Source organism: Lissotriton helveticus, chromosome 7 (genome assembly GCF_964261635.1).
Source record: "Lissotriton helveticus chromosome 7, aLisHel1.1, whole genome shotgun sequence".
NCBI classification, from domain to species: Eukaryota; Metazoa; Chordata; class Amphibia; order Caudata; family Salamandridae; genus Lissotriton; species Lissotriton helveticus.
The window spans coordinates 536854523-536874105 of NC_136068.1; the positions used below are offsets into that span (position 1 = coordinate 536854523).

At 42.4% G+C, this 19583-nt stretch overlaps 1 protein-coding gene across 1 annotated transcript in view; it reads right to left on the reverse strand.

Annotated features, from left to right (window-relative positions):
* The window catches only part of LOC144768725 (transmembrane protease serine 9-like), a 1077753-nt gene that overhangs the window by 48490 nt on the left and 1009680 nt on the right, over nucleotides 1-19583 (reverse strand). The window contains exon 12 of the mRNA XM_078652600.1: nucleotides 12999-13276. Coding sequence (XP_078508726.1) covers nucleotides 12999-13276 — 278 coding nt within the window. The remainder of the gene's footprint in view (nucleotides 1-12998; nucleotides 13277-19583) is intronic.

Sequence of the window (19583 nt, forward strand, 5' to 3'; positions counted from 1 at the left end):
TGGGCCGTTCCTCAACTACTAAAGACTCAAAAGAGGCTGGCGCCTCGCTTAAAAGACTTAAGCCACTGTCTCCTATGCCTGAGTCTGCTCAGTCAGACACCAACTCTACTCTTGACACAATATTAACGCGCCTTAATGAAGTGCATGATATTGCGCAGTCAACAAAGACTAATACGGATTTACTGCAAGTGGAGGTGTCCGCTATTAGGAATGATTTCAAAGCCCTTTCTCTTCGTGTGTCGGCCACGGAGTCACGTATCAGTGGCGCAGAGGATAATATGCAGAAGCAATCCAGGTCCCTCACCCATTTAGAGCGTTCAATGGCGGCATTGCGAAAAGATCTCACTGAGCAGGAGGACCGTAATCGTAGATCTAATCTACGCATTTTTGGTCTGCCGGAAGATGCAGAGAAATCCTCTTCGTCTATGATTGATTTCCTATATCATTGGATTCCTGACACTCTACAAATCTCATTCCACAGAGATTTTGAAATAGAAAGAGCACATCGTGTTCCAACTTTTCGTTCTAAATCTGCAACCCAGCCAAGAGCAATAATTTTTAAGCCACTGCGTCATCAGCATACAGAACAAATTCTTACTCATATGCGGAAGGCTAAAAATGTCATTTGGGAAGGACATCGAATCTCAATCTCTCAGGACTTTGCCAGAGATACAGTCATAAGGAGGAAGGGCTTCCTTAATCTTCGGAAACGTCTTTCTGAGATGAACATTCCCTTTTCCTTTTCTGGTCCATCGAAATTCCGCATTACTTACAAGGGACGTTCCAGAATTTTCGATGAGCCGACTGATCTAGCTGCCTTCCTGGATAACCAGATGGAGATACAGATGGAGATTCAAAGGGCGACTTTGCAGGATCCTGGTGCCTCGGGCACTTGAAATGTCTCCTTCTGTCTCCTGTGTGGTGGCTTTCTGTATGCCTATGTTTCCCCTTATCTCTTCTGCAGCTCGTTTCTTGCAATCCTCGATCTCTAACTCCGTTACTGGACTTTTTCCGTTTTGCTTCATGTCTGCTCTGTCCTCTCTTTGTTTCCCTTCTACTTAGTTTATCCTTTTAGATTTTTCTAGTGCTTTTATTTCTATACTATTGTTGGGATTTACTTTTCTACTTTTATATCTCTGTGTTCTATTTTACTACTTTCCTTAGTATACCTTCTTTCTGTATTCTCTACCTATTTCAGAGTTATGTTGTTTAATCTAGTATGTCTATACCATTTTTCTTCTTTGTATTCTTTCCTACTGTGTATATATTGATTCCTTATTAGTCGGTCACTGTTTACGTTTTATTATATTGTGTTCAGCTCTGGTGGTTACATCATATATTTCTATCTTTATCTCAGGATAGTTTTATTGTTTGATGATTGCTTATCTCTAACAGTTGCCTTCCTCTATTTTGTATCACCTGTCCTCTTTTTTTTCCCGCTTTCTATTCTCATATCCTCTTCCCTTCTATTATTATATCTTTGATCTGTTCGTGCATTTTCAATTTCACTTACATATAGTACGTTTTATGCAGTTAAGGATTGTTAATTAATTGAATGTTTCTTAGGATTTACATAGTTATCTTCATGAGACTAGGTCTTTCTTTTTTTTCTACTATACTGCTTTTTTAAGTATCAGTTTGACTAGTATTAATAACTATCATATCTATGACACTTCATATTGGTTTAATAACTAAGTTTGACTTTACAGATTTGCATGTTGGATTGTTCTTTTTTATACTATTATGCTGATATTAGTTTATATTTTGATTGTTCCCATTTCCTACTTCAATCTCATCAGCTAGGTAATCTATTGGGGCTGTTGTTATCAATCATTATTCCTCCTTGTACGGTCCCCTTTCTCGCCTTTCCACGTTCTCCCTGGTTTGAATTTGGTCTTTTTCAGGCCTCCCCTGCTGTGTCTTCTCTCTCTTCTCTTTTCTTCTTTTCGGTCTTTTTTCTTCTTTCGGATTTCCCACATGGATTCTCCCTCTTCGTTCTTTATGATTGGTGTTTGGTTGTTTGTGTTTGTGCGGTTGGTTGTCTATCTTTCATCTATGGTGTCTTTTCTCGATTTTTATGTATTTCCATGCCGGGTTTGAATATCTTATCCCTTAATGTTAAGGGTTTAAATCATTCGGTGAAGAGGTCAAAAGTCTTAGATTATTGTAAATCTCTTTCTTCAGACCTGATCCTTTTTCAAGAGACCAAGGTCTCTACCAGAGAGGCTTTATTTCTGAAGAAAGAATGGGTTTCTGATGTTTGTTGTTCTGATGCCTCTGGCAAACGAAATGGGGTCATTACATTAATTTCAAAGAATTCAGGTTTATCTCTAATTTCTTCTGATCACGATTCTGAGGGTCGTTGGTTGTTATCTAAATTGTCTGATGGTAATAACAATCTTTATGTGATGAATATTTATGCCCCTAACAATGATGATCCGACCTTTTGGAAATTGATTACCAAAAAATTAAATGATACCCCGCATTCTGGGAATCTTATTGTTGGTGGTGATTTTAATTTGCCAATGGATCCCATTTTGGATAGGAATTCAGCTTTTCAGTTTCGTCCTCCAAAATCCCATAAACAAATGACTAACATGTGTTCCCTCACTCATCTTCAAGATATATGGCGTATGCACAACCCCACTGGTAGTGACTTTTCTTTCTTCTCTTCCCCTCACTCTTCCTTTTCTCGTATTGACTATCTACTTGTTCACTCTTCTCTTGTTTCGTCCTCCTCCTCTCCGCTTATTCATCCTATTCTGATTTCTGATCATGCTGCGGTTACTTTTACATTGTTATCCTTTGCTCCTAAATCGCGTGCTCGCTCCTGGAGATTAAATACAGAAGTTTTGCATGATGCTGCTCAGATTAATGAATTCTCTAGTGCAATAGAAACCTTTTTCCTTGAAAATGAAGGTTCAGTTTCTTCCCCAATTGTCCTCTGGGATTCGTTTAAATGCACTTTCCATGGCCAGGCTATTAAATGTATGTCTAAAAGGAATTCTGCTATTAAAAAAGAGCTTACAGATTTATCAACTGAAATTAAACATCTGGAATCTACCTTTAGACAATCTAAGGATACCTCCTGTTTACAGTTAATAAAACAATTAAAATACAAATATAATACCATAGTTACCAAAAGAGCCCATATTGGAGTTCAGGCGCAGAAATCCAAGAGGTTATTGTTAAAGAATCGAGCTGGGAAGATTCTCGCAGCTACATTAAAATTTCAAGATTTCTCCTTTAAGTCCTCTCAAATTTCTATTACGGATCATTCTGGCTCTAAAAAATTTCAGACTGGGGAAATTCTCAAAGTTTTTCGTGACTTCTCTAATAACTTATATACCCCTTCTAATCAAACCTCTTTTGAGCAATGTCAGAATTTTTTACAATCTGTTCCGGTGCAGACGGTTTCCGAGGATGATCGTACTCTTCTAAATAGCCCGATTTCCCCGGAGGAAATCATTGCAGCAATTAAAGCTACTCGTTCTGGTAAAGCCCCTGGCCCCGATGGTTATCCTATTTTGTTTTATAAAACCTTTATGTCTGCGCTTGTTCCCAAATTGCAATCTGTCTTTGATTCTTTTATTAAAGATGGGTCTGTTTCTGGTACTGCGGCTGATGCTACTATTGTAGTAATTCCTAAAGAAGGAAAAGATCATTCAGACCCTAAAAACTTCCGTCCTATTTCTCTTCTCAACATGGAGGCTAAGATTTTTGCCAAAATCCTGGCCAAAAGATTAGAATCCTTTATTCCTAAACTTGTCCATCCCTCTCAAACCGGTTTTGTAAAGGGTCGTCTTGCGCGCGATAATATACGCACTTTTTGTCATATTCTTGGATCAGCTAAACGGTCTCAACTCCCTGCCGCGGCCTTGGCCCTTGACGCTGAAAAGGCCTTTGACAAGGTCTCTTGGCCGTTTCTTCGTGCTGTCTTGTGTGCACATAACCTTGGTGACTCCTTCATTAATATGGTATTGTCCCTATATTCTCAACCTAGAGCTAATATTAGAGTTAATGGTGCTACGTCGTCCTTTTTTAATCTTCGCCAGGGCACTAGACAAGGTTGTCCTTTATCTCTGCTTTTGTTTTTATTATCCATTGATCCTCTCCTCCGTTTGATTGAGTTACACCCAGACATTAAAGGTTTTTCTTTTGGACCTCCCTGTATTAAAACTGCTGCGTACGCAGATGATGTTCTTATTTTTTCAGATGATATTGCCTTGGCAATCCCTGCTATTTCAAATACCATTTCCCTCTTTTCAAAGGTTTCAGGTTATACCTTAAATAAAGATAAGACGGAGATGTTTCCTTTGAATGCCTATTGTTTCCCTTCACATATGGACTCTGCGGGTTTTAAATGGCGGTCTACACATTTAAAATACTTAGGTATTTATTTTTGTTCTACCCTATATGCCACTACTGCCTACAATGAATCCCAGACTATTCTTAAAGTGCGTCATCTTTTGGACACATGGTCCCCGAAACATATTTCCTGGTGGGGTCGCCTTCAGACTCTTAAAATGATGATAACACCCATTATTAATTTTGTGTCCTCCATGCTTCCGGTTAAGCTATCAGCTTCCTTCTTTCACGAACTTGATGTTCTGACCTCTAAATTTTTGTGGAATGACAAACGTGCTAGAATTGCTTACAAATTCTTGCGCAAACCGTATGATATGGGAGGTTGCAATCTTCCTGATTGGGAAAAGTACCAAACTGCCTTTTTGGCATCTCAAGGTGCTCTATGGTTCTCTTCTCCACCTATTCATGTTCCCTCATGGCTGTTAATAGAACAGGAATTGGCGTCTCCTTTGCCGACTGCCTCCTTTTGCACCACATCTACCTTGCATATCCTGTTCTCTCGTTCTATAATTCTTGATACCATTGCTGCAGTCCGGAAAGTCGACAAGAACCTGGCGATTCCACTCCATAAATCTAGGTGGTCATCTATTTGGCGGAATTCTAAAATTAACCTCAATATTACTCCCATTCTCATGTCCTACTGGGCGGCTAAAGGGATTTCCCTTGTTAAACATCTTTATGGTGCTAATAATGAGCCATTACCCTTTTCCACCTTGGCTCAACAACATTCTTTAACTAACTTAGATTTTTATCCTTTTCTTAAAATGAAAGTGGCACTTGCTAAGGTACGTCTTCATCCTACCTCTCCTACCATCTCTCTCTTTCGTATCTGGACTAAATCTGGTCACGTAGCCTCCAAAATTTATAAATTTTTATCATCTGTCTCATTACCCACACATACGGTTGCTCAACAAAAATGGTTACATCATTTTGATCAAGGAGTTACGGACCATATTTCTTCAGACACGTGGCAACTGATTGGTAAACTTTCTCTTCGCAATAAAATCGCCCCATCATTAATGCAATCTAAATTTTTCTCTGTCAACCTCCTTCATTGGACGCCTGTTTGTCTACATTCGCTTCATCTCAAGGATGATAATTTATGCTGGAGCTGTGGCTTATTGACGGGTGATTTTCCGCATATGTTTTTTGAATGTTCACTCCTCCAGCCTTTTTGGAACCTCATTCATAAACATCTCTCTCTCATCTTTGGTGTTGAGTTCCAACTCTCGTTTCCATTAATTTTATTAGGTCCACTGGCTGCCTCTGTTCCTCTCCCCTTGGATCCAATGGAATTACAGCTGATGGATCTCCTTTTGACTGTTGCAGTGAAAGTCATACTTATGGACTGGAAATCCTTTTCCTCTGTTTCTTATCATAATTGGTGGGCTTGGGTTTCCTTTTTGCGTAGTGCTCACGCTTCGGTTGATCAAGCTCACCTTTCTCCATCTATTTCTAATGGGGTTTGGAAAGCATTGGATGATTATATGGATTTGTCGTCAAAAGGATTGGTTGCTCAATTTCCTTTTGATCTGTCTGTTTGATTGGCGTCTTTTGTGCTGCGTGTTGGGTTAGTCCGTTGGAAATCCTTCTTTCTCTTCTTCTTCTTTCTCTGTCCTGTCTTCGTTCCCTTTCCATCTTTTCTTTTGTTCTCTCTTTCTTTCTTCTTTCTTTCTTTTTCTATCCCTCCCTCACCCCGAATATACCAGCTGATAGTGATACACTTGCTTATTTTTTCGATATTAGTCACTTATTTTTCTTTTACCTAATTAATTTCTCTGTTTATACCAGGCTACTTTTATTTAGGACTGCATTTCCTATGCTTATATTTAACGTTTAGCCTCTGATTGTTTTTTTTTTGTCTCAATTGTATCACATTTATAGTATTATATACTTCTTATTCTTTGTAGCTTCTTTATAAAATAAAATGCTTTGAAATCAAAAATAAATAAATAAATAAATAAATAAATTGTAACCTTATATTTGCTTCTATCAGTAAGCTTGCTTTTTTCTAAGGATTACGTTCAATTAATATGCCATTTGCCAACTGCAAATGAACAGACTTATCACTAAATAAATAAATACATACATTATAGAAAGAACATCCCACATACATTCGACACTGCTCTGGCATTCCCTATCATGATCTATCTTGTTGGTCTCAACTGCCAACAGGAAACCGCGTGCACAAACACGCAAAACACTCGGCATAGCCCATCTCTGATCACCAGGCAAAAGGGCATGCAACCTGCTTGAGGCATGCATAAAAATCTATGGTCATATTTATGAAAGGGGTTGTGTCGCACTTGCATCACGCAACGTGGTTCAAGCGCGTCACATCACAAACATGTGATTTATGAAGCTACACAAGGCCACCTTGTGTAGCCCTGAGTAGCTTCATAGATTTGGAGTAATGCAACGCAGCACAAATCACTGCGTTGCCCTGGGGAGGTGTTCCATGGGCGTTGAGTGGGTGTTCTCATTCAACTCTAATGGTTTTTGATGCATTTCCAGATTTACCAAAGGTGGTAGGCCTGGGAATGCACCAAAAACATACGCCTTCTAAGGGGAGGCGTAACAAGGAGAAATATTTTGATTTCTTCTTGTTACTCCCTCTTTCTATGGATGCTGCTTTCTGCAGCATGGTATGCAGACATAATATTGAGTTTGGAAATATCGACCTACACAAATATCGAGTTGGAAATATCCCGACACAGAAATATCGACAGCATGAATATGGTGGTCAAGAATATCAAGTTTGAGGTAAGAAATATCGTTTTTAAAAATATCAAAGTCATTAATATTGTTTGCAAAAATATAGTTGTTGAAAAGATTGTTTTTTTAGTTAGTGTTATGTATTTTAGTATGTATTTTAAAAGTATGAGTTCTATTTTTTGTCTAAGTATTGCTTTTGTTTTTTAACAAATGTGTTACATTTTTTGTAGTTATTAATTAGATTTTAATAACATTTTCCATTTTAATTCCATAGCGGGTTGTGGGTTTATAGGCGAATAGGGTGGGAAGTAATTTAAATATTGTAAATTAAAGATATATTTTTATTTACTAGTATTTATTTAATTTATATTTTCTAGTGTTAATTGTGGGAGTAATGTATTATTAATTAATTAATAAATGGCTGTTATTTTTTTTAATTAGTCCCGCGTTTGCTTCCTTTTTGCTGCCACTTGCTGCCACTGGTCTAAGGAGGAGGACCACAGGAACCAGACTACCTGCACCTTATGGCGCACCACCAACAGCGTCAGCAAACAGCGCCTGGAGGCGCTTTAAAATCGGACGCGGACTCCCGAAGCACAGGTCCCGCTTTTACTGCCTTTTTGCCGCCACTTGCCGCCACTGGTCCAAAGAGGGGGACCACAGGAACCAGACTGCCCTGCACCTTCTGGTGCCCACCAACAGTGTCACCAAAAGCAAACAGCGCCTGGAGGCGCTTTAAAATCGGACGCGGTCACCCACAGCGCGGGTCCCGCATTGCATTGGTACAAGGAGGAGGACCACAGGAACCAGACTGCCTTGCACATTCTGGGGCCCACCAACAGTGTCTGGAGGTGCTTTAAAATCGTCTGCGGGCTCTCACAGCACGGGATGCGCGTGTGCGGGCCCGTCCTTGCCCATCACTGACCGGAGGTGGCCGGGCTTGGCTATACCCTTTTCATCTGTCAGCCGCCAACTAAGTACATATCAGCAATCTGCATGCCGCCTCAAGGTAAGTGACGATTATTGAATATCCTGGGTTGAACCGAGCCGGAGCTTGTGCTCAGTAGTGCTTAGAGTGTTTTGTAGCGGTATTAAGACCTTGCAACTGCTTTGTGTCCTGTGTCCTGTGTTGTGCCAGCAGTGCTGGGTGAGGCTTGCTTGGGTAAGCCCATCTTCCAAGCAGGTCATGAGGAAAAGGAAGGACCCCCCAACAGTTTATCCCCAAACACATCCAAGGACACTATTGACTATTTTCTAATAAAGGCAGTGGGAGCAATCACAAAAGAACTTGATAAAGCAGAGAGATTGCTCTTGCTGGGCAGTACTGGATCATCAGTGCTGACAATAGAAGTGGACTCGGCACTGGCACTGGTGGCTGGAAATGGAGCAGAAACCACTCTGAGGAAGGGGGAGGAAGTAAAAGTAATTTGCAATGTAAATGAGAATCCCAATACCAGTTCGAATAACCAAGCAGCTGAGCAGGTCACACGGAGCAGAGCCTCGTTGTCCACTAGCCGATGTACGGATCCGGGTGGTCCGTCAGCCCCAAAGAGACATTTTGAGGCGCAGAGAAAAATAGTGCCCAAGACGTTGAAGGGAAATCCCAAGGATCCAGACTCTAGGGGTGCCTTGGGATTGGGCAAGGATGTAGAAGAACTTTGGGGGTCTCTCAGGGAAATAATTGTGATATTGGTGGCTGGCCTTTTAAAGGATTTCTTAAGTACACTACCAAACACAGTCACTGATATTAAGGTATCACTGTCGAAAATTGAGAAAGCGTTGCCCCAGGATGTTCAGTCCAGGCAGGATTTTGCATCTAATTACACCTGCCAACAACAAACAGGCTTGAATGTTACGCCACACACAGAGATAGCCTCTGAGTCCCAGATCACTTCAGTGGCCACAGATAAAACAGGGCAGGGTGGACGGGGGAACAGAGGGTGGGGATGTTGAGGGCTGGCCAGCTGATCCAACATAGCAGGGAACCAAATGAAAGAGGTGATCAGGGGGATCTCATCACCTGGGGCAGCGAGCTAGTGGTGCTGCTCAATTAGCCCATAACACATGGAATTTGCCAGTCGTAGACCTCCCACCACCATGTTGCCCGTACACGGTGGTATTAGCGGGGGTACCAGAGCATGATAATTCACAGGAAGAATCTAGCCTCCGGTTGAGAAATAAGGCCACCTACTGGTTAGGAAAACATTTTGGGTTTAATAGCTGAGACCACAGACATGTCCTGATGGCAAGAAAGGTTGCGTGGATTGGCAGGTCTAAGAAAATATTCGATGGGTATTGTGTAATTGTAACGCTGAGGTACCCTTCAATGGCCCAGAAGATTTTGTTTTCATCTTCGCAATCATTTATGGCAGACTCTGGGATTAAAACAGTACCATTGGGTTTCTTTTATAGACCCCCATCCAAATTCTTATTCCCCCACGGTATGGCTACACAGGAAGTGGGCCCGAGTCGGAGAGGGAGTCTATTGCAGTTAAGAAATGCTTTCGCTCCATTAAGGGACTTGAACGACATAGATTGACGTGCAGAGGGAGTGAGCGCGGTAAGATTGGAGGGTATTCAGGCAACACACATTAAGGCCAAAAGGGGAAGGGAGATGGCTGATTATGGGGGAACCACTGACACCCACGTTGAATAAAGGGACCCAAGGGAAAGCAGGTCTCTCAGCACAGATGGGGATAATAGCGATGCCTTAGGCCCGCAGGTTAAGCGAAATCTGGATGACTTAAAACTTATCTCGTGGAACGTGGCAGGTTTGAGGACGAACAGTGGCTCCGTTATATTAGAAGGTTTGACATAATAGCCATTCAGGAAACATGGGAGCCAGTAAATACCTTCTTTTTAGGATATAAAACTTTTTTCTGTCCAGCAAGAGGCTCTAGTGTAGGGAGAGCCAGCGGGGGCCTAATCATATTTGTAGATTTTAAGATACAGGAGAGGTGGAAGTTGATCCCATGGGAGTTGGAAGTAGTACAGGGTCTAACATTTGTTAGCAAGAAGTACCGTTTACCATTTATTAATTTTTATAACGCTCAGCAAAACATGCAGGGACCAAAACCCAATTAAGCATTTGCTTAGGGAAATTACAAGCCGAAGGACGTGCCCATGCACACTTAATAGTAGTGGGAGATTTTAATTGCCACCTGTGTCCTAACTTGAAGGTGACTGAGTGTGATTGGCAGGTATGTACACTAAACAAAGGGCCACACATGGAGCACACCAAGTCAGGAAGGGAGTTGAGTATGCTTCTAAATACCTTCGGGTTGACCCATACAATGGATTTGATTGTCGGCCACCCAAATACACCTGTGCCCCCCACGTTTAAGGGTAGAGGTTGTGGGTCATTTATTGATTTTAATATTGTCTCTCATGCAGTGAGGAGATTCATTACCAGTTTTAATATTAGGCATAGTATATTCAGTGACCATAATCCTGTAACTTTGTCACTTGTTGCTCCACAACAGCATTTATTTTCGCACAGTCGGATGGGGGGACTGATCTCTGCAATGGATCAAGGAAGACAGCTGAATGGGCGCAGGTTGACACAGTTGCTTTTAACAAATCCCTTTTTAGGAGAGGTCAGCAGGATATACAGAACTGTCTGAATCTAGATACACAGGGACAGGATTTACTTCAGACATATACAGCTATTGCGCAGTTAGTGAATAGCTTTTTAAATGCACATGCACCCACACGCCTCGGGGACGTACCAAGATGGTTTGATGGGCAATGCTCCAAGGCCCTTAGTGTCCTAAAGATGTCCCTTAAACAATCACAGAGAGATAAAGGGTGGATCATGACCTGCCGTAAAGTGTACAAACAGGCAGTTAGGACTCAGAAACGCCATCTTCAAGCGAAGGCTTGGGAAGATCTAGAAGAGGCCGCTGAGATTAAGGATTCCACCCGATTTTGGAAGGTTATAAAAAGCCCCTGTTTTAAACATTCAAATAATCCGTATCTGACCCATAGTATTTTACCAGAGCAATGGTCGGCTCATTATGAGGGCCTGTATAACCAGCCCATGAGAGGAGACGAGCCACAGTTACAGATTGAGGCTCAGAGAACTGGCGTTATTTTTTTTACTTTAAACAAGTTGATATTAGGAATAGATTGCCTCACGCAGAATAAAGCCCCGGGGCCAGACGGGATTCCCACCTGATATATTCCGTGGTAATCCAGAGGTATGGGCACCAATCCTGATGAGGGAAATAAACGCGTCAGTTGCAACAGAGATGCCTCCCTCATGGTGCACGGCAACCATTGTGCCGATATTCATGAAAGGGGATAGAAATAGTCCACACTGTTATCGCCCAATATCCCTTATTGACGTAACAGCGAAGGTTCTCGGTAGAGTGGTGTTGAATAGGTTGTCTGACTGGGCAGAGACCCATGGAATAATAACAGATGTACAATATGGGTTCCGGACGGGCAAATCCATGGTTGCACAATGTCTAAATCTTTATTTGATTAATTCTGAGTTTTATAGCAAACACTGATTGCCCACAATTTACTGGCGGCAAATGCCTGCTAAATACTGGGCAATGCAGATTATGGTGCATAAAGTGCTAACATCTACATCTTATGCCCTATTTTTAAAGGTAAAGTTCAGAAAAGGCAGAATGTATGGCACTCCATAAATTCTGAACCCAATGGTATCAGATTTTATCAAGTGCAATAAATCCTATATTAACATAATTAGGCCCTAAAAGTTTGCCCTTAATGCCCTTTATGCAATGAGATCTTATAATCCTTAAAGGTGGGAGAGCTGCTACAGCTTTATATTTCAGATAACTGTTCAAAGGCCAGTTGTGCAAAGCAGCCATGAGGATGTCAGTGCACACCTTTATTACATCGTCACAGCGTGGCTGCCTGATTTTACATGAAAAAGGGCACTCATGTATGGGGGTTTGGCATAGGGCAGTGCAGCAAATCAGCTTGCTCCGCTGTCCTACGTCAAAGTGAAAGGGCAGGAATGCACTGCATTTATGCAATAAGGTGCTTTCCTGTCCTTTCCCCCTGCGCTGTCGTCGTTCCAAAATTCTAGTGCCTACGCAGGTACCATGGTGCAACCTGTGTTGCATGCAGGATTGTTTTTGTGCAGGAAGCTGGACCTTCCTGCACAAAAACAATCCTAAGAGGCGTTTTCCTCTTTCTATGTGTGTTGCAGAATGCAACACACATAGAAAGAGGAAAAACATTATTAAAAAATATATTTCTTCTCGTTGCACCTCGCCTAAAAAGTTTTAATGTTTTGGGACTTCCCCAGATTTTCATTCTCCCGTAAATCTGTGGAAGTGTCAAAATCCATTAGTGTTGGGCAGGAAAACACACCACAATCTTCATGGAACACCTCCTGAGCGCGGAGTAATGCAATGCAGTGATTTGCGCTGCCTTACCATACTCCATATCTATGAGGCTATTCAAAGCAACGCATAAGGTCTTTGCTTGGCCTCAAAGATATGAGTTTGTGATTTGTGCTGCCGGAGTCTCATACATATGCCCTTAGAGTTCTTTTTAGCAACTTTCATCTTTAAACTACCTCCCTGACTGGATTTTATACTATTGTAGAATTGATTACAAGCTTGAGAACCCAGTCATTGCAGTAACAAGAAGGAGATTTTAATTTAACATGAACCCCGGTGCATGTGCTGTTCAGTGAGTTTCCACATAATATCCTTCCTTTTGTTGCACCACACAAGTCTGCCCAATAAGAGATGAAAACTACACAGTGGGGTCACTGACGTATACTAGGGCATTTTACCCTTAAATAAAATATAAATATCTTACCAGCAATGATGCATGTTGAAATTATGCTTTCAGTCAGATTTGCAGTTTTTTCACAGTTCCCATATCCCACCCGAATACATTGCATCTCATCACATTTCCTTTAGTCTCACCTCCATTGCTGACATCCCCCCAGCCAGTGACCCAACAGTTTATTCCGCTGGGGAACTGGACCTCCGGAGCCGGCAGACAGATCGGAAGGATGTAGTCAGTGAAATCCACAGGGGTCGACAACCTCAGCAGGGCGAGATCCCCAGGTGACCAGTATCCGCCATTGAAATTGTTGTTTAAGAAGATCAGCTGAACACCGGAGTACACCTGGTGCGAGTTCCACATTGAAAGATAATATGCACCCAAGAAGACACTCAGTTCATAGGGAGAATCTCTGAAACTGAGAAGAGAGGTTAATAAGACGTGAGTTTGAGGTAATTACTACTCAGATCACTACTTAGATGTCAGACATCTTTCAACTCTTGACGACAGCTCTGCATATCTGCAATTTCTGCCCTGCATCACTGTTCAAACCTTGCATCTCAAAAATTCAGTTCTATCCAGGAATTCACTCTGTGCTTCTTCGATTCTACCTTTTCCTTCACTTACCATTTCTTCAAATTACCGGCTTTCTTTCAAACCCTTGTCTCAGCAGTGCATGTACGTTTATTTCAGATACGATCTCTCTTTTTCTCAGCTACGTCACCCTCTACAACCGTTCAAACCTTCCTTAAAAACTCCATGCCAGCGACCTCAACTCATTGCATCTTCAGCTAAGCTGAGCACCTTGGATGCCACCTCACCTCTCTGTCATTAACATTGATAACAACTAGCACTTTTCTGAATAATGCTGTTATCAACCCCGACCACAACTCAGGGGCCGATTCACAGAACTAATCTGAGACAAAATCCTAAACTTACTACTTTTGGTATTCACAGAAGGTATTTAGTAGTAGTAAAATTAGGATTCCTAACTTTACTACTACTAAACTGAGACAAAATCCTAACTTTATGACTTTCGGTATTCACAAAAGGGATTTAGTAGTAGTAATATTGGTTAGCTGTAAAGCTAGACTGTTTTAGAGAAATAATATTTGCCCTATTGATACATATTTCAAGCTTTTCAAGAATTCCCCCGGCAAAATCTTCTCAACCACATCCAGGATGGCAATTTGTCAATAGTTTCTTGGGCTTATTTTACTGCCCTTTTTATGAAGAGGTATTATAACACTCCCCTGCCAGGTTTTTGAGATAGAGTCTGAATCATTACAATCTGCACATAATGGCCTCAATGTATTGGCCCACAGCCCAGAATTTCGCTTATCGACTGCAATCAGTATTTAATCTGGGCTCATGGCCAATGGTTTCACCCTGTTTATATAGCCAACTATTTGTTCAGAAGATGGGAAATTGACATGTGGGCTAGAATGATTACTAGGGAAAAATGTCCTGGTACCAACATTCAGTTTATAAAGTTCCAACATATAAACTATCCAGTCTGTTGTGGCAATTGGATTTGCAGACGCTTTGATTTGATTTTTGTGCCTCAATTTAGGGCTTCAATTTGCTAGAAAAACCTTGAGTTCTTCTCTTCTATAGCAGTGGAGGTGTTACCAATTCAAGTCCAACTGTTTTTTTCCTTTGGGCTACCCAAATCCAACTAATACTTTGTATTAGTTACCAAGGTTACATTGAGAACAAGATAAACTTTTCTCCTTGGATAACTAGACTTCTCTCCCATCCTTCCATGCTTCATTTGATTGACCATGTTCTTTTCCTCTATCTTCCATATGCTCTACGATCATCCTGGTCCTACAACACCTTATCAGATTCACCAGCTCCCTGTTAAAAAGACCAGGCCGCACTCCTATTAAAGAGACCAGGCCCCACTGACCAGTAACTCTTCCTGTAATCAAAGAGACATTTGATGTGCAAACAGGATGTACTGCTCTATTTCGTTCAGTGTATGTGTTCTCACACCAGCACTTAGGAATTTGAGCTATCCACATATCTTCTCTGAGGGTTGCACCACCACTATCTGTTCCAGGCCCTGGGGTCCAAATCAGAAATCATAGGCCTTGATGCTATCTACAATGCAGAGCCAAACATACATCTTAGCACAGGTCAACACTTATCACACATTGCCTGGCGCTACTCACAGTTACCATGTAGACCAAGGTTGAGTTAAGTACACAACAGCGCAACTTAACATGAGAAGGCCAGGAGGCACCACTCACGTGATACAGGTAACACTTCAGATTACTATTAAACATAAAATGGGTAAGCTGCCTGTTGTACTTGTGCCTCGGGTACTCGCCCATGACTAAAATTCATTACCAGGAGTCCAGATATCCATGCAGCCACTGCACTCGGACATGCACCCCTGCCCTGCCACCTTGCAGGGGACTTTTCTGTCCCTATACACTTCCATCCAATATCAGACTATCTCAAACCAATCCCACTGCTGGAGAGGTTGGCATCTCACATGTCCATCTGCATTCCTGTGAACCCATTGAATGACACATTCTCGCTCACTTTCCTTTCTTCGAATTGCATTTTAGTTTGTGGTGTGCAGGTGTGTGCTACTCCTGACCCTCCAATAATTTGACTTTTGATTTGATTATTGTGCTTTGAACTTGTGCCGCTGCATCTCTTTTGCGGGGGGGATGTTTTGAGGCATTTCTTCATTGGATTCCTTTGTTGGGCTGTGCATGCCTGGACGAGGCAGCTGAGACGCCAGAAGAGAAAACCGAGTGACTGAATTCTTGCATCGCCGGTTCAAAGAAACTATGATGTACCGAAGAATTAAAGAAGCAAAGATCCAAAACGTACCAAGATGTAAACTTCACATGACAAGACGGAGAACATTGAATCGCTGCACTTCAACCACGCTAGATCACGATAATCCTATCACAAAGTTCCAGCCCTGAGGAAGACCTTCTTTGAAACCCTCCTGGTCCCCAGCACGAAGGTCGAAACACGTCGGCACATCCACACAACTCACCTTTCACTTTCACAGGACTCAGAGCACCAGTAATAAACAGGGGTATTAAAAAGGACTCAAAGTTTAGCCATAAAAAAGTTAAATGGTCTAAACCTTGAACATTTTTCGTAACGACTCTCTGAGCCTACACTTTTTTATGGACCACCTAGTAAAATCTACCAAGGAGTACCACTCAGCTGTACCCTGGTGGACAGAAAACGTAGGATTATGACCAAATATGCCAAAATGTGGTATTCACTGTATATATGAGATGCACTTTGTTTGATTGTGGTTTATAACTTTTTTGCAAATGACTAAGTTTTTTTGCAGTAAGATCGTATGTACAAACATAACATAAAAAGTAACCAAACTATGTTTTGTTATGAAATTGAAGGATATTTGCATTTATGAAAACAAACATATAAGATAAATAGAAAAATTTAAGCGAAAAGTAAGTTTTGTGTTGTTCATTAATAAAAAAATGATTGAATAGCTGTGTACCTACCTTAAATGTTAACAAATTGAAAGTTTTTCTGTTCATTGATTGAACTTGCTGTGGATAAAAGCAAGATCCATGGGCATGAGGAATTCATGAATCTATGGTCCTAGAGGTATTGTGTTGTGCATCAATATGCCTGGAAAGGAAAGCATGAAGGGACGCCATTTGTACTCCTCTTCTGAGACAATCCTATGGCATCATCTTGGAGTGATGGTCTAGTCCAGCTCGCACCTGATCCATTTAATGGAGACATCTGTGCGAACGTGAGAACTAAAGGTCCCAGCCAAGTGTGTGCTATTCCAGACCCAGCGTTTATTTGACTTTTAAATATTGTGCTTTTAACTTGCGCCCCTGCACATCTTAAACATTTCTTGGGGGTAGGGGGGATATTTTGGGGCACTTCTTACCTGGATTTCTTTGTTGGGCTGTTTTGCCTGGAAAGTATAGCGCAAGGGTATGCCATTTTTATTCCTCTTCAGAGGCACGCCTAGGGTGCCATCTTGGAGTGACGGCCTAGTTGTCGCTCACTCCTTATTCATTCAATGGAGACAGCCGTGTGTCTGTGCAGCAGGTGAGCCACAGCCGATCCTGCCAATGCATGTCACAGTCCATCTGCGCTCAGATCCAGCAATGCTTTCCTTTTGGTTTCAGAAGTAGACCATCTAGCTAGAATAACACAAACCAAGCAGCAGTTGCTGGATATAAAGAGAGATATGAGTTAAGGGAATGAGCATACCAAGGTAAGCTCTCTGCAGGAGGGGTGCCCTGTGACAATAAAATGGCGGACCAAGACAGTAAAGAGGAGCCATATTAATAAGTCCTTTAGCATGGTCTGAATGAAGGCTAACACATCAATAACCACTCTGACCAGTAAAGGAAGGTCTAGCTCCCTTCCTCAGCATAACTTCGTATGCACACTGATAAATGCACGCTGGGCAGCGTGCAACACCTTTCAATTCCATGAACTGAGAAGTGTGGGGTCTCTTGTGGTCCTGTGTGTCAAAGAGACATGGTTCACAGAGTCATCTAATCCTGTGCTAACTAACGTTTGCCCAGCTGGTTATTACATCATACACAGGGCACGGCCTAATCGTTTGGGAGGTGGCGTTACCCTCATTTCACAGGTACAGTATACAGTTTGTGAATGGGGACCTACCGGCTTGACCATGGTAGAGACCCAGGGCTTTTCTATCATCTCCCAGACTGTCACTCTTTTTAATGGTTTGCTGTTTTACCACACTCCGAGGCCCCTTTCATCGACCCTTTTCTGGATCTGGTCTTATCTGATTCTCTGACATATAACAACTTGATGGTGCTGGGCGATTTTAATCCCTCAACAGCCTACTTTTCGCGAAGTTGTCAAGCTTTAGAAAGGGATGTCAGTATTCGGGCTGGACATGCTAGTGTCTGGCCCTACTCCTATCAAAAGACACATGGTAGATTTGATTTTTGGGACAGCAGACCATATCGATTGTGAAGATGGCATCCGGCAGGTATGGAAGGACCCCTCATTAGTTCCTTTCCATATCCTCTCATAACAACTAAAGTCAGGGAAACGAAAAAATGTGCAGAGGCAGATGGTCTCACATAATAAGTATTGTCCTTGGCGGAAATTAAAAGCCACTGGCAAGAGCTCGGCAATACGCATCTCCCACGGGATATACTTGAAATATTGCTGTGGAATTGGTAGGATACTACAATCATTATGTAAACTGAATGCAATGGATGGTGGATACGGTTTACCAGCAAAAACAAGACACAAGGCCAGGTCAACTACTTCTACACTTTGGCACTCCCCTGCTGTTAAAGAAGCCAAATTAAGATACAAGAAACCTGAACGCACGTGGCGAGCGGAGTATGCTGCCTTAGAAAGAGTGATACAAAAGGGGATGATGGACGGAGCGTTTGAACAAATCAAACACTCACCCCCAGTCAACTGATCTGGGTTTAATCCATCACTATTCTTTAGTTCACTCAGCCACCCCAGTTCAGACATGGCTATATACAAATCAGTCTGACCCTGTGCCTCATGGGAACAGTCCAGCCCGAACTGCCAAGCCATGTCCTCCCTGGACCGGAAACAAGCATCCTGGGACCAGTTTCGGATTCATAATCCTCATCAGCCAGGCTATCTTGAATCCAGTGGCCAAGTGAACAAGGGACTCACGTCTGAGCATACCCTGCCACACTTAGGGCAAAGAAAGCGATACAAAAGGGATGATGGACCATGGAAGACATGGCTTGGCAGTTCAGGCTGGACTGTTCCCATGAGGCACAGGGTCAGACTGATTTGAGGGTGAGTGTTTGATTTGCTCAAACTCTCCGTCCATCATCCCCTTTTGTATCGCTTTGTTCGCCCTAAGTGTGGCAGGGTATGCTCAGACGTGAGTCCCTTGCTCACTTGGCCACTGGATTCAAGATAGCCTGGCTGATGAGGATTATGAATCCGAAACCGGTTCCAGGATGCTTGTTTCCGGTCCATGGAAGACATGGCTTGGCAGTTCGGGCTGGACTGTTCCCATGAGGCACAGGGTCAGACTGATTTGCATATAGCCATGTCTGAAATGGGGTGGCTGAGTGGGCTAAAGAATGGTGATGGATTAAACCCAGATCAGTTGACTGGGGGTGAGTGTTTGATTTGCTCAAACGCTCCGTCCATCATCCCCTTTTTTATCGCTTTGTTCGCCCTAAGTGTGGCAGGGTATGCTCAGACGTGAGTCCCTTGCTCACTTGGCCACTGGATTCAAGATAGCCTGGCTGATGAGGATTATGAATCCGAAACCGGTGCCAGGATGCTTGTTTCCGGTCCATGGAAGACATGGCTTGGCAGTTCGGGCTGGACTGTTCCCATGAGGCACAGGGTCAGACTGATTTGCATATAGCCATGTCTGAAATGGGGTGGCTGAGTGGGCTAAAGAATGGTGATGGATTAAACCCAGATCAGTTGACTGGGGGTGAATGTTTGATTTGCTCAAACGCTCCGTCCATCACCCCCTTTGGTATCGCTTAGAAAGAGTAGCAAAACACACAAGATGATGGACGGAATGTTGCACAATGGCAAAACATTCACCCCCAGTCACAGATCTGGGTTTAATCCATCGTTATTTTGCTCACCAAGCCACCCCAGTTCAGACATGGCCATATGCAAATCAGGTTTGACCCTGTGCCTCATGGGAACAGTCCAGCCCGAACTGCCAAGCCAAGTCTACCCTGGACCGGAATCAA